This window comes from Mustelus asterias, chromosome 8 (assembly GCF_964213995.1).
Source record: "Mustelus asterias chromosome 8, sMusAst1.hap1.1, whole genome shotgun sequence".
Classification (NCBI taxonomy): domain Eukaryota; kingdom Metazoa; phylum Chordata; class Chondrichthyes; order Carcharhiniformes; family Triakidae; genus Mustelus; species Mustelus asterias.
Genome location: NC_135808.1, coordinates 107,784,956 through 107,797,660, shown reverse-complemented (window position 1 = coordinate 107,797,660; position 12,705 = coordinate 107,784,956). Strand labels below are relative to the sequence as shown.

At 43.3% G+C, this 12,705-nt stretch overlaps 1 protein-coding gene across 1 annotated transcript in view; it reads right to left on the bottom strand.

The window, feature by feature from the left end:
- Positions 1-12,705, bottom strand: part of hectd3 (HECT domain containing 3) — a 59,511-nt gene that overhangs the window by 36,278 nt on the left and 10,528 nt on the right. Inside the window, exons 6-9 of the mRNA XM_078218689.1 lie at positions 10,081-10,196; positions 6,569-6,682; positions 3,914-3,996; positions 1,205-1,370 (exon numbers count right to left, since the gene is read on the bottom strand). Coding sequence (XP_078074815.1) covers positions 1,205-1,370; positions 3,914-3,996; positions 6,569-6,682; positions 10,081-10,196 — 479 coding nt within the window. The remainder of the gene's footprint in view (positions 1-1,204; positions 1,371-3,913; positions 3,997-6,568; positions 6,683-10,080; positions 10,197-12,705) is intronic.

Here is a 12,705-nt window from a genome sequence, read left to right as displayed (position 1 = left end):
ATAGAGGTGTATAAAATGATGAAGGGGATAGATAGAGTGAACGTTCAAAGACTATTTCCTCGGGTGGATGGAGCTATTACAAGGGGGCATAACTATAGGGTTCGTGGTGGGAGATACAGGACGGATATCAGAGGTAGGTTCTTTACGCAGAGAGTGGTTGGGGTGTGGAATGGACTGCCTGCAGTGATAGTGGAGTCAGACACTTTAGAAACATTTAAGCGGTTATTGGATAGGCACATGGAGCACACCAGGATGATAGGGAGTGGGATAGCTTGATCTTGGTTTCAGATAAAGCTCGGCACAACATCGTGGGCCGAAGGGCCTGTTCTGTGCTGTACTGTTCTATGTTCTATAAAGGGGGAAATGCTGATAAAGTTGGGCGGGCAGTTCATTAATTCAATTTAAATGCATTTAAATCGCCGTTGTGCCCGTTTCGGGCGCGAATCAGATCGCGGCCATTCCCGGGCCTTGGTAAAGTGGGCATCTGCGTGGACACAGGCGTGGATCGTGTTAATGGCCTCACGCGCGACTTTACCACATTTGGCCCCACTGCGCGACGCAATGGTAAAATCGGGTCGGTAGTGTTAAATTGTATAGATACCCGCTACATATTATTTTTCAAGCTATAACCAAAAGAAAGGATTAATACAGTCACAGTAAATAATGATCCACCAGGGGTTAGTGCTTACTATTTAGCATTCCCACTTTTGAACTACTTGTTAAATTTAATGGATTGAGGCTGAGGGAAAAGAGGGGTAGCTGCATTTTTCTATTAAGTTATGAATATCCACCAGTATGGTGGAGAAACATATGCCTCAGTCAGATTTCCAACTAAGGTCCCCACATAATAGACCTTTTAAAATATGTACTCTACTACTCCCACAGCATACATTGTTTTGTTGCATTTCATTAGATTTTCTCTTTACTCCCTGATCAAGATGGTGATGGTGACCAAGTGGTTTGAGTCTCCTCTTATGCTGCCCTTCCATCACTCCTCAAATGCCTTGCATCAGTTAATGGTGGAAAATAAGCAGCTTTTCTTACATTCCAAAACAGATATGATTGAAAAACATCTCTTCAAAACCTATTTCCACAGGTGTACTGCCTTTCTTGAAATTTACTTTTCACAGAAACATAACTTGTCCAAATATGTTAACTGCAAGAAAAACTGCATGTCTGATTTGAAGGAAGTGTAGATATGTACCTGTGGATCACTGCGGCTCTTCTGTACAACATGTCAGGATTATGTCCCTCCAGACGTGGATAACGAACTAGGTTTGCAGCTTGAAACATATCAATGTTTAATCCCAGGTCTCTCTCTCTTGAAGACCTGATCTTGAGGCCATGTAGTCGGACATCTATTCCCCCATCTGTTGAAAAATATTAAAGAAAAACTTGTTACTCTTGTGGAGGTGTAGTTCATTGGCATCTGCTTCACAGTGGAAGAATACTTTGTTGGATTGTTATTTTGTAGTGACTGGCTTGTTCGATGCAGGCAATAGCTAATTAATCTGTTTAATCAAATTTAGTGAGGAATTGCGGCAACCTTATGAGTTTAAGCAACTAGTCCTGTGGCTTAATGCCAAAATTGAGTAATATCTTTGGTGTGGAGGAAGAGAAGGAAAAGGAACCATAATTGATCAGCACTGAAAAATACCTTTTCCTGCTTCTGGTGAAGGAGGGTGGAGTGGTAGGAATCGTACTAACTGGTTTTATTTTTGATATTACTAAACAGTATACATCACTTCTCTCACGAGTACTCTTAACATTTCAGATAATGAAGTGTTTGCTTAACCCATTCAGTTCTACAGGCTATTCACATTGCTTAAATTCATCTGCTTCAAAAAGATTCAAAGCTCCATCTCTTTCAGAATGTCTTTTCAGTAACCATGTTTCCCCGCCATCAAGTGAGACATTTGCCTGTGCAATCAATTTGATATTAAAAAATTCCTGCGGTTTTGGAGAACTTGCCAACTCTTACAACCCGTCTGCAGTGGTACTCCGTATGCGGAATCTCATGGAGTTCACAAAGCTACACAAGCAACTTCCATCCTTGTGATTTTTTTTTTCACTCTGCAATCCTAAATCCATCCAGATTAGGAAAGTGATCTATTGCAAAGTCTCAGTCAATGCCGTTTTTGAACCAGCTGCCAGAAAGGGCAGCAGGGTGCCTTGCCTTTTATTTGTTATATTTTCTCCGTTTCTGTGATACCACGAAGAAGCGGAGGTAATTCCAGTCAACACATAGCTCATCAGCTCAGTCTGGGAACAAATCCACATTTTACCACGCTTAGAAAGATAATTTAAAAACCCTTCATTTTGAAGTATTTTCTTCCTGTTTTTGAGTCCTTTGTTTTGGAATTTTAAATATGTCGAATTGCATAATAGTATCACAGTGTCTGTTCATGAGCAGTCCTTGAATTTCCTTTACTCTTAACATTTACGCTCCAGTAATTCTGCTACATTCAGGGAGACATTATGGACATGATTCTCTGGTTTTGTCTGTGGTAGGACCCGTTGTGAGCAAGAACGGAAAATTTGGCGTTCTAGCCAAACTCCATTCGCTTTCAGCGGCACCGGAAAACACCAGCTGCAAACGAGGGCAGAAGATTTCGGCCTATATTCTGAACTTGTAAAAAAAAATGTACGCTACACACAGTGGTCTGAATGGACTTCACCCTAAGTTTTTGAAAGAAATGGCTAGTGAGCTAGTCGATGCATTGGTTTTAATTTTCCAAAATTCCCTAGATTTGGAAAGGTTCCAGATTGGAAGTTAGCAAAAATAACTCCTTTATTCAGAAAGGGAGACAGAAAGCAGGAAACGACAAGCCAGTTAACCTAACATCTTGTTCTAGGGTGGGAAAATAATACAGTCCATTATTAAAAATGTTAGAGCAGGGTACTTCAAAAAATTCAAGGCAATCAGGCAGTCAGCATGGTTTTATGAAAGGGAGATCACGTTTAACCAATTTATTGGAGTTCTTTGATCGTCACATGTGCCGTGGGTAAAGGGGAACCGGTGGGTACACCGTATGTAGCTTTCCAGACAGCACTTGATAAGGTGCCACATCAAAGGTTAATTCTGCTTGCAGGAAAACCTAAGGGCGGGATTCGGGATGGGCAAACTGCATAAAATGCTTTAGATATCAGCGGGACCAGCCTATCCCACCAGTGGCCAATGATGAAACACGCCATGTGGGGGCCAATGATGAAACACGCCATGTGGGGGCCAGAAAATCCCACCCTAGAACGAAGGGTCACTGTTTAAAATCAAGGGGTCGTTCATTGAACATAAGAGATGAAGAGAAATTTACTCTCCCAGAAGTTTGAGTGTCTTGGGAACTCTCTTCCTCAAAAGGCAATGGAAGCAGTCTTTGAATATTTTTAAGGCAGAGCTGGATGTATTCTTTGTTAACAAGAGGGTGAAAGGTTATTGGGGGTAGGCAGGAATGTGGGGTCGATCAATGAGATCAGCCATTTCATTGAATGGCGTAGCAGGTTCAAGGGGCCGAGTAGCCTACTCCTGCTCCTAATTCGTATGTTCCCGTGTTCATATAATTTTCTCTCTTTGCTCCTCCTTCCCATTCACCCACCCCAACCGCATATCCCCAGGTTATACACGATAAAAAAATGACACAAATTTTGGCTACTGGGTCTCTCAGATTCTTGACATGCTATTTAAATTGAAACTTCTACCAGTCCTGCCTTGCTTAATGCACTAAGGTTCTGTGGAAAACTACATTCAAACCCACCGCCTTGAATGATGTCTTAGCTGAACAGATCACACAGACCATTTTTTTCGCTATACTTAGTATTTTATTTTGTCCACTGACCCCTTCATCATGCACTGCACCTGTTTGAGAAGGCCATCATCAATATCACCCCCCTCTCTTCATCAAACTGGAAGACTTACCTACGCATTCTATAATCCGAATTTCAATTATCGGAAGGTGAACCATCATGTCCTCCAGAACACACAAGTCACCAACCAAAGTTCTGGAAAAGAACAAAAGCACTTCAGGTGTTAAAGAGGCTTAAATACTGTATATGCCACTAGCTTACTTCTACAAGCTCATGAGAGTAAGCCGAAAAGCTGAAAGGTTCAAAAATGGAAGTTATGTTCTTAAAATTGAAAAGCTGACCACTATAGAGTATTTTTACGCAGAGATCATAAATGAGGTAGAAGGTGCCAATCCAATTTCAATTTAAAATCAATTTTCATTCAGAACAAAATATAGCATCAAATCAATGAATGCCTGGGCCAAATTTGTACCCCTCATTTTACTTCACAATCTGATTTGATTTATTGTCACATGTATTAGTATAAAGTGAAAAGTATTGTTCCTTGCACGCTATACAAAGCATACCGTACATAGAGAAGGAGAGGGTGCAGAATGTAGTGTTACAGTCATAGCTAGGGTGTAGAGAAAGATCAGTTTAATATGAAGCAGGTCCATTCAAGTCTGATGGCAGCAGGGAAGAAGCTGCTCTCGAGTCGATTGGCACATGTTCTTGTATCTTTTTCCCGACCGAAGAAAGTGGGAGAGAGCATGTCCGGGATGCATGGAGTCTGTGATTATGCTGGCTGCTTTTCCAAGGCAGCGGGAAATGTAGACAGTGTCAATGGATGGGAGGCTGGTTTACGTGATGGATTGGACTTCACAACCCTTTGTAGTGTTTTTGCAGTCTTGGACAGAGCAGAAGCCATACCAAGCTGTAATACAATCAGAAAGAATGTTTTCTATGGTTCATCTGTAAAAGTTTATGAGAGTGGTAGTGGACATGCCAAATTTTCTTAGCCTCCTGAGAAAGTAGAGGCGTTCATGGGCTTTCTTAACTATAGCACTGGCGTGGAGGGACCAGGACAGGTTGTTGGTGATCCGAATACCCAGAAACGTGAAGCTCTTGACCATTTCCACTTCATCCTCATTGATGTAGACTGGGGCATGTCCTTCACCGCACTTCCTGAAGTCGATGACTAACTCCTTTGTTTTGCTGACATTAAGGGAGAGATTATTGTCATTGCACAAGTTCACCAGATTCTCTATCTCTTCCCTGTACTCCATCTCATCATTGTTTGAGATCCGACCCAATACGGTAGTATCATCAGCAAACTTGAAAATCAAGGTGATGGGGAATTTGGCCACACAGTCATAGGTGAATTAGGGGTATAGTAAGAGGCTGAGGACACATCCTTGTGGGGCACCAGTTTTGAGGATGATCATGGAGGTGGTGTTGTTGCTGATTGTGGTCTGTGGGTTAGGAAGTCTAGGATCCAGTCACAGAGGGAGGAGCCGAGCCCTAGGCTACGGAGTTTGGAGATGAGTTTTGTAGGAATAGTGGTGTTGCACAAGGCTGAGCTGCAGTCAATAAACAGGAGTCTGACGTAAGTGTCTTTGTTATCCAGGTGTTCCAGGGTTGAGTGCAGGGCCAGGGAGATGGCGTCTGCCCTGAACCTGTTGCAGCGATAGGCAAACTGTAGTGGATCCAGGCAGTTTGGGAGGCCAGAATTGATTCAGGTCATGACTAACCTTTCAAAGCATGTCATAATGATCAATGTCGTAGCCACCGGGCGATAGTCATTAAGGCACGCTGCCTCGCTTTTCTTTGGCCCAGGTACTTGTTTGAGTCAGACAAGGTGAGTGGGGCGGGCAGACAACACCCCACCTCCTTCTGGAAACAATGGCATGGAGCCAGCATGCCCCACGATCCCGACCCGATCCACCCACCCACAGACATAAAGTGCCACAGGGCAGATTAATGATAACCACATGGGAATGCTCCATCAGCCCTGGCAGAAGGCCAGGATCAATGGAGGACTTGGATCCCCAGAACAAGTCTAGGGTCTTGGGCCTGGTATGTTTGAGTAAGTTAGGGAGAGGGCAGAGCGGGGTGGGTTTAAGGTAGTAAGCGGATAGGTATGAAGGAGGAGTTGGGGGTATGACTCCAGGGTTTGATAACAAATCTAACTGACCCATGATTACTCATTTAAATATGGCTGCCATTTTTAGTGCCTGCTCACCCACCCTATTAACGTGGTGAATGGAAAGGTGGTGGTGTGGGCGCCTGCCCTATTTTACACCCCTCCATTCCTGCTGCAGGAAATACATTCGCTGGAGCAAAGTCAATTTCAAAGCCCAGAACTGATCGATCAATTCTCTCAGGCACATCTTTAGAGGTAGCTGATGAAAGAGCAGACGAGAATAGATGAAGAATGCAGCTGCTTGATGGAGTTTGGGTGCTTTCATGGCTGGAAAATCTCTCAATAAAAGGAAAAGGCAGGGGAACAGGAAAACACAAAAACATATACATGTCTGGCAGGAGACTATATCAAAAGCACAGCAACAGCACACATGCACTGGTCATGCTAACAACACAGCACTCAAAACATCAATACAAACACAACTGTTACAGGCTTTCTAACAGAGATAAACATAGAAAAAAAACCAAAAGATGTTACGGCAGGGATTCTGAGTTACTACAAGTGTTTTTATTATAATGGTATAATTCCTTTTAAACATACATTAAATTTGAATATCATTTGACGCCGTTGTCTCCTTATACTTACTCGTCAACTGAGAGATCATTCAACTTCTTTAAATTATCACGATCACCACCAAACACGTGAATCATTTTTGGCATGTAGTTATCATCTGTTGCATCTACAGTGATAAACAGTTTTCTGCAAAAAAACCCAGGAGATATACTTAATTAATTATATTAAAAATAATCCCATTGGTATTTTACCCATACATCAGGTGCTTAGGACAACTGAATTATAGAACTATTTGGTAATTAACCCAAGCTGCATATTCAAACACAGTCTAATTTGCTTTATTATCATATGATTCTGATTAAGTAATTTGATTTCTCTTCTTTCCTTTTATCCCAAAGTCTTTTCAAACTACATATTTGCTCCAGCTCAGACAAGAACAGCGAGAGTTGTTGTCTTTTAATTTATTCATCCCTTCCTCTTACCTTAATGATACAGGAGTCCAAGACAAGGCTTAGATTACGAATTCCAAATGATTGTCACAGATATAAACCTATTTCCTATCACTTTGTAATGAAAAGCAAAGAAAAATGAAAAGTCCACTCCTGCACTGTGGCGATCACCCGAGCTACCTTCCATTTTCCCTGGAGGTCAAAAATGGACCGTGTTCACAGGGACACAATGTTCAAACCTCTTAAGGCGGGAATAAACATGCCCAACATCGCCCTCATCCCAATGGCCACTTTTGCCTGTGGCTGCATCAAGCTGTGCATGGACCCTTCATGCATTCAGATAGAGTTTTTAGTATTATCCTGCTATTCTTTTTATAACCTTTAGTCTTATCTATTGATTTACAGTTGGTTTATCCCTATCTCTACCCCTTCCTGTCACTATCTGTTTTTCATTTCCCATAATAATACCTTTCTCTTTTGCATTGTCTTTACTCTTTGACTTACATGTTACCAAACTTGATCCTGTGCCCTGATGACTGAGTTTAAAATTCTCTACTTACCTAGTTATGCGACTCAGTCCTGACAGTAAGAAGTTTAACAACACCAGGTTAAAGTCCAACAGGTTTATTTGGTAGCAAAAGCCACACAAGCTTTTGCTACCAAATAAACCTGTTGGACTTTAACCTGGTGTTGTTAAACTTCTTACTGTGTTTACCCCAGTCCAACGCCGGCATCTCCACATCATGACTCAGTCCTGACACAGGTCAGGGGCAGACTGTCCCAATGGTGTTGGTGCCAGTGCCCTACGAACCGGAACCCACTTCCCTACACCAGTCTTTTAGCCACACATTCATCTCCCTAATCTGATTTGTCCAATGCCAATTTGCATGTGATTCAGGTAGTAATCCAAGGATTATGAACTTTTAAGGTTTTGCTTCTTAATTTGGTGCCAGGTTCCTCATACTGACTATGCAGAACTTCCTTCTTTGTCCCTGCCTATGTCATTGGTACCTACATGAGCCATGACATCTGGGTCCTCGGTCTCCCACTGCAAGTTCCTCTCCAGCCCTGAGTAGATGATCCAAACCTTGACACTGGGCAGGCAACACAGCCTTCTGAACTCTCGCTCTTTGTTGCAGAGAACACTGTCCCCTACTACCATTACATTCTTTATAACATGCCCCACTTGATTGGCTTTGTGTACCAAAATGCCATGGCCAGTTAGCTCATCCAACCTGTAGCCCCACTCTCATCCAAGCAAGCTGAAAAATCTTCAAACCTGTTAGACAATCTTAGAATCTTAGAATCCTACAGTGTAGAAAGAGGCCATTCGGCCCATCGAGTCTGCACAAACCACAATCCATCCCAGGCCCTATCCACACATCCCTACATATTTACCCACTAACCCCTCTAACCTATGCATCCCGGGACACTAAGGGGCAATTTAGAATGGCCAATCAACCTAACCCACACATCTTTGGAGTGTGGGAGGAAACCGGAGCACCCGGAGGAAACCCACGCAGACACAGGGAGAATGTACAAACTCCACACAGACAGTGACCCAAGCCGGGATTCGAACCCAGGTCCCTGGAGCTGAGAAGCAGCAGTGCTAACCACTGTGCTATCGTGCCACAATTGCAAGGGTTAAGGCTCCTGCCCCGAGTCCCCTTGCATACCTCATTTGAAATCACACCCACCCATCCCTAACCATGAACCAAATCAGAAGACCCTATACTAAGGGATGTGACCACCTCCTGCAATAACGTGTCCAGGCAACTTTGCCCCTCCCTGGTGTGTTTGCAGCTCGGCCTCCAGCTCAATAACTCAGAGTCGAAGCTCCTGTAGCTGCAAACACATATTGCAAGTGTGTTTGCCCTGGATCACACTGGTATCCTGAAGATCCCATATCCTACAGTCGCAATGTATCACCTGCCCAGCCATCTCCAATATTTTTCATTAATTATTACTAATTAATTAATTTATTGTTAAAAAAGCCTATGCCTTCCAATAGGTTCCGGCACTGTTAGTAAACTTTACAATACAGTTATCTATAATACTTTTCCCCGGGTCGGTGGTGACGTTCATGAGGGGTCATAGGTTCAAGGTGAAGGGGGGGAGGTTTAACACAGATATCAGAAGGACATATTTTACACAGAGGGTCGTGGGGGCCTGGAATGTGTTGCCGGGCAGGGTGGTGGAGGCGGACACACTGGGAACGTTTAAGACTTATCTAGACAGCTATATGAACGGAGTGGGAATGGAGGGATACAAAAGAGTGGTCTAGTTTGGACCAGGGAGCGGCGCGGGCTAATTGTTCCTTGTTTCTCGTTTCAAGGCTTCATTCTATGATCATCTTGCTGGTGCCAGTACAGAGCGAGACTGCGGATAGTTGGGAACCTGTTTCGGGGGCAGGGAATTCATATGGTGTTCGTGGAAGTGGAAATGACTAGGGTTGGGAAGCATTTTCCGATCAGGGCCAGTGTGATCTCCTGGACTCGTTTCGATCGCCTCATGGGGTCGGAGAGGAATTTCCCAGATTTTTTTTTCCCCATATTGGCCCTGGGTTTTTCACTCTGGGTTTTCGCCTCTCCCTGGAGATCACATGGTCTGGAATGGGGGGGGTGGGGGTGAGTTAATAGGTTGTGATGAACAAAGCATCGTAGCTGTGAGGGACAGCTCGGTGGATAGGATATTGGTATGTAGATAGGCTGGAAAATTGGGCGGGGATCCTGGATTCAGGATTCAATCCTGGACCGGGGAGCGGCGCGGGCTTGGAGGGCCGAAGGGCCTGTTCCTGTGCTGTATTGTTCTTTGTTCTTAATACTGATATCTGGGCACAGTGTAAGAATAATTGGGATTAGGAACAAATTTATCACAGTTACATCTCTTGAAATGCCATTGATATTCATATAAATACATTCGAGGTTTAGCTTTATTATTTTGAATCTATACACGTGTTCATTGTTTTAATCTATGAGATTGTAATGAACTCAAGATTTATGAACTCTTTGCTATTCGAAATGATACATACGCACTTGCTTGACCTGTCGCACATCAGAGCACATTTCAGACATGAAATGGGTGGAATATAAAGCATATTAGTGTCATGAGATCAATTTATCACAATGTTTTTACTTTATTATGGTGCCCTTCTTCATGTACAGTCGAATCCAGTGATGGCCCTGATTTCCCTCACTCTCCCAGAAAGTGTCATTGTCTCCATCAGTCAAACACCACACATTGGCTTCATCCTGTTGGATACAAAATTGTTGGATAGAAAAACTATTAACAACCAGGAAACAAGGATGAGGTTCTTCTGTCTAGTCAAAATATTTAAGTTGTCTATTGGCTCATAAGATTCACTGCCTTCAATTCACAAAATAAGTAAAGTAAAAAAGTAAAGTTTTATTTATTAAATAATAATAGGGCGGCACGGTAGCACAGTGGTTAGCACTGCTGCTTCACAGCTCCAGGGACCTGAGTTCGATTCCCGGCTTGGATCACTGTCTGTGTGGAGTTTGCATATTCTCCTCGTGTCTGCATGGGTTTCCTCCCACAGTCCAAAGATGTGCGGGTTAGGTTGATTGGCCATGCTAAATTGCCCCTTAGTGTCCTGAGATGCGTAGGTTAGAGGGATTAGCGGGTAAATATGTAGGGATAAGGGGGTAGGGCCTGGGTGGGATTGTGGTCGGTGCAGACTTGATGGGCCAAATGGCCTCTTTCTGCACTGTAGAGTTTCTATGTCTTTAGTCACAAGTAAGGCTTACATTAACACAGCAATGAAGTTACTGTGAAATTCGCCTCGTCGCCACACTGCGGCACCTGTTCGGGTCAATGCACCTAACCAGCACCCAGAGGAAACGCACGCAGGCACGGGGAGAACGTGCAAACTACACACAGACAGTAACCCAAGCTGGGAATCGGACCCGGGTCCCTGGTGCTGTGAGGCAGCAGTGCTAACCACTGTGCCACCCACCATACACTGGCTTTTAAACCTGATGTGGAGATGCCGGCATTGGACTGGGGTAAACACAGTAAGAGGTCTCACAACACCAGGTTAAAGTCCAACAGGTTTATTTGGTCGCAAAAGCCACTAGCTTTTGGAGCGCTCCAAAAGCTAGTGGCTTTTGCTACCAAATAAACCCGTTGGATTTTAACCTGGTGTTGTGAGACTTCTTACTGTTTTAAACTTGATTCATGTTTCAGATACTGTACTTCTATATTGTGACTTGATCATATCACATTGCAGGATGGATATTATCACAGACAGGTTGCATTGTAATACTTAAAACAGTGCTTTGTGAAGATTAACTTTGAAGATTTAGTGAAGTAGCTGATCAATTTAGCGAGCAGTACACAATTCTCCAGCCCTCTCTCTTGTCCAGTTGGACTACTATGTCCCTATACATTGTACATTTCCATTGTTTAACAAAAAGGTGGAATCACTCTTGCAACATCCTGCTCTTCTGGGTATTTACACCTCTTCCCTCAGACCACTCCATCTAAAGGTCTGGCTTCAAGTCGGTATTTCTGCTTAAATTGATCATAACTTCTGAACAATTAGACATGTCCTTTTATGGTAAAGAAAATTGTGTTCAAAAGTACACGTGCGCTCAAACAACAAGAACAATAAGTTGCATTCACATAACACTTTTAAAAAAGGTGCTTCACAGGCACATTCTGAAACAAAATATAATGCGGAGTCACAAAAGGACGCATTAGGTCAGATGATCAAACGATTGGTCAAAGAGGTAGGTTTAAGGAGCGATATTAAAGGTGAACAATGAAGTAAACAAGTGTGGGGAAGATGTTCCAGAGCTTGAGGTGTAGGCAACTAAATGCAGCGCTATCAATAATGGAGTGTTTAAAATCAGAGCTGGTCAAGGGGCCAAAATTGGAGGAGCACCGATTTCTTGGAAGGTTATTGGGATGGAGATGATTACAGAGATAGCAAGGGAATAGGTCATGGAAAAATTGAGGCATTGCTCAACTGGGAGCTCGTACAGGTTCTTGAGCACTGTGTGGTGGGTGAACAGGATTCAGTGCAAGCTAAGACATAGGCAGCAGAGTATTGGGCTATTTGCACACAGCAAATAGCTGTCAGGAGTGTGTTGGAATAATCAAGTCTGTAACATAAGCGTGAAAGAGGGTTTCAGTGGCAAAAAAGCTAAGACAGAGCAGTAATAGGCAATGCTGCAGAGGTGGAAGTAGGCAGCCTTACAGACAGTGCGGATCTGATCAAAACTCACCCCAGCTCAAATAAGACACAAGATTGTGAGCAGTCTGGTTCAGCCTCAGATGGGTGCCAGGGAGAGAAATGGAATCGGAGGTTAAGGAGCAGAGTCCGTGGCAAGGATTTCAGTCATCTCAATATTTAATTGGACAAAATTTCTACTCATTCAGTATTAGAAGTCAGATAAATGTTCTGACAATTTAGGCGGGGGGGGGGGGGGGTGGCAACGATCCTTGGGAGGACACAGAGTGGCAAGAGAAGACATTGATGGTGATTTTCTGGCTGCAATTAGATATCTAAGAACAGGACCAGGAGAGTGCAGTCCCACCCAGCTGGACAACAGCAGAAAGGTACTGGAGGAGCACGCTGTGATCAAATATGGCATAGGTTGCAGAAAGGTCCAAAAAGGATAACTTTGTTTTCATCAGTCACATAGGACATCATTAATGATTTTGATAAGAACTGTTTGGGTACTGTGACAGTGGCAGAGACCCGATTGCAATGATTTAAACATTAACTTCTGGGAA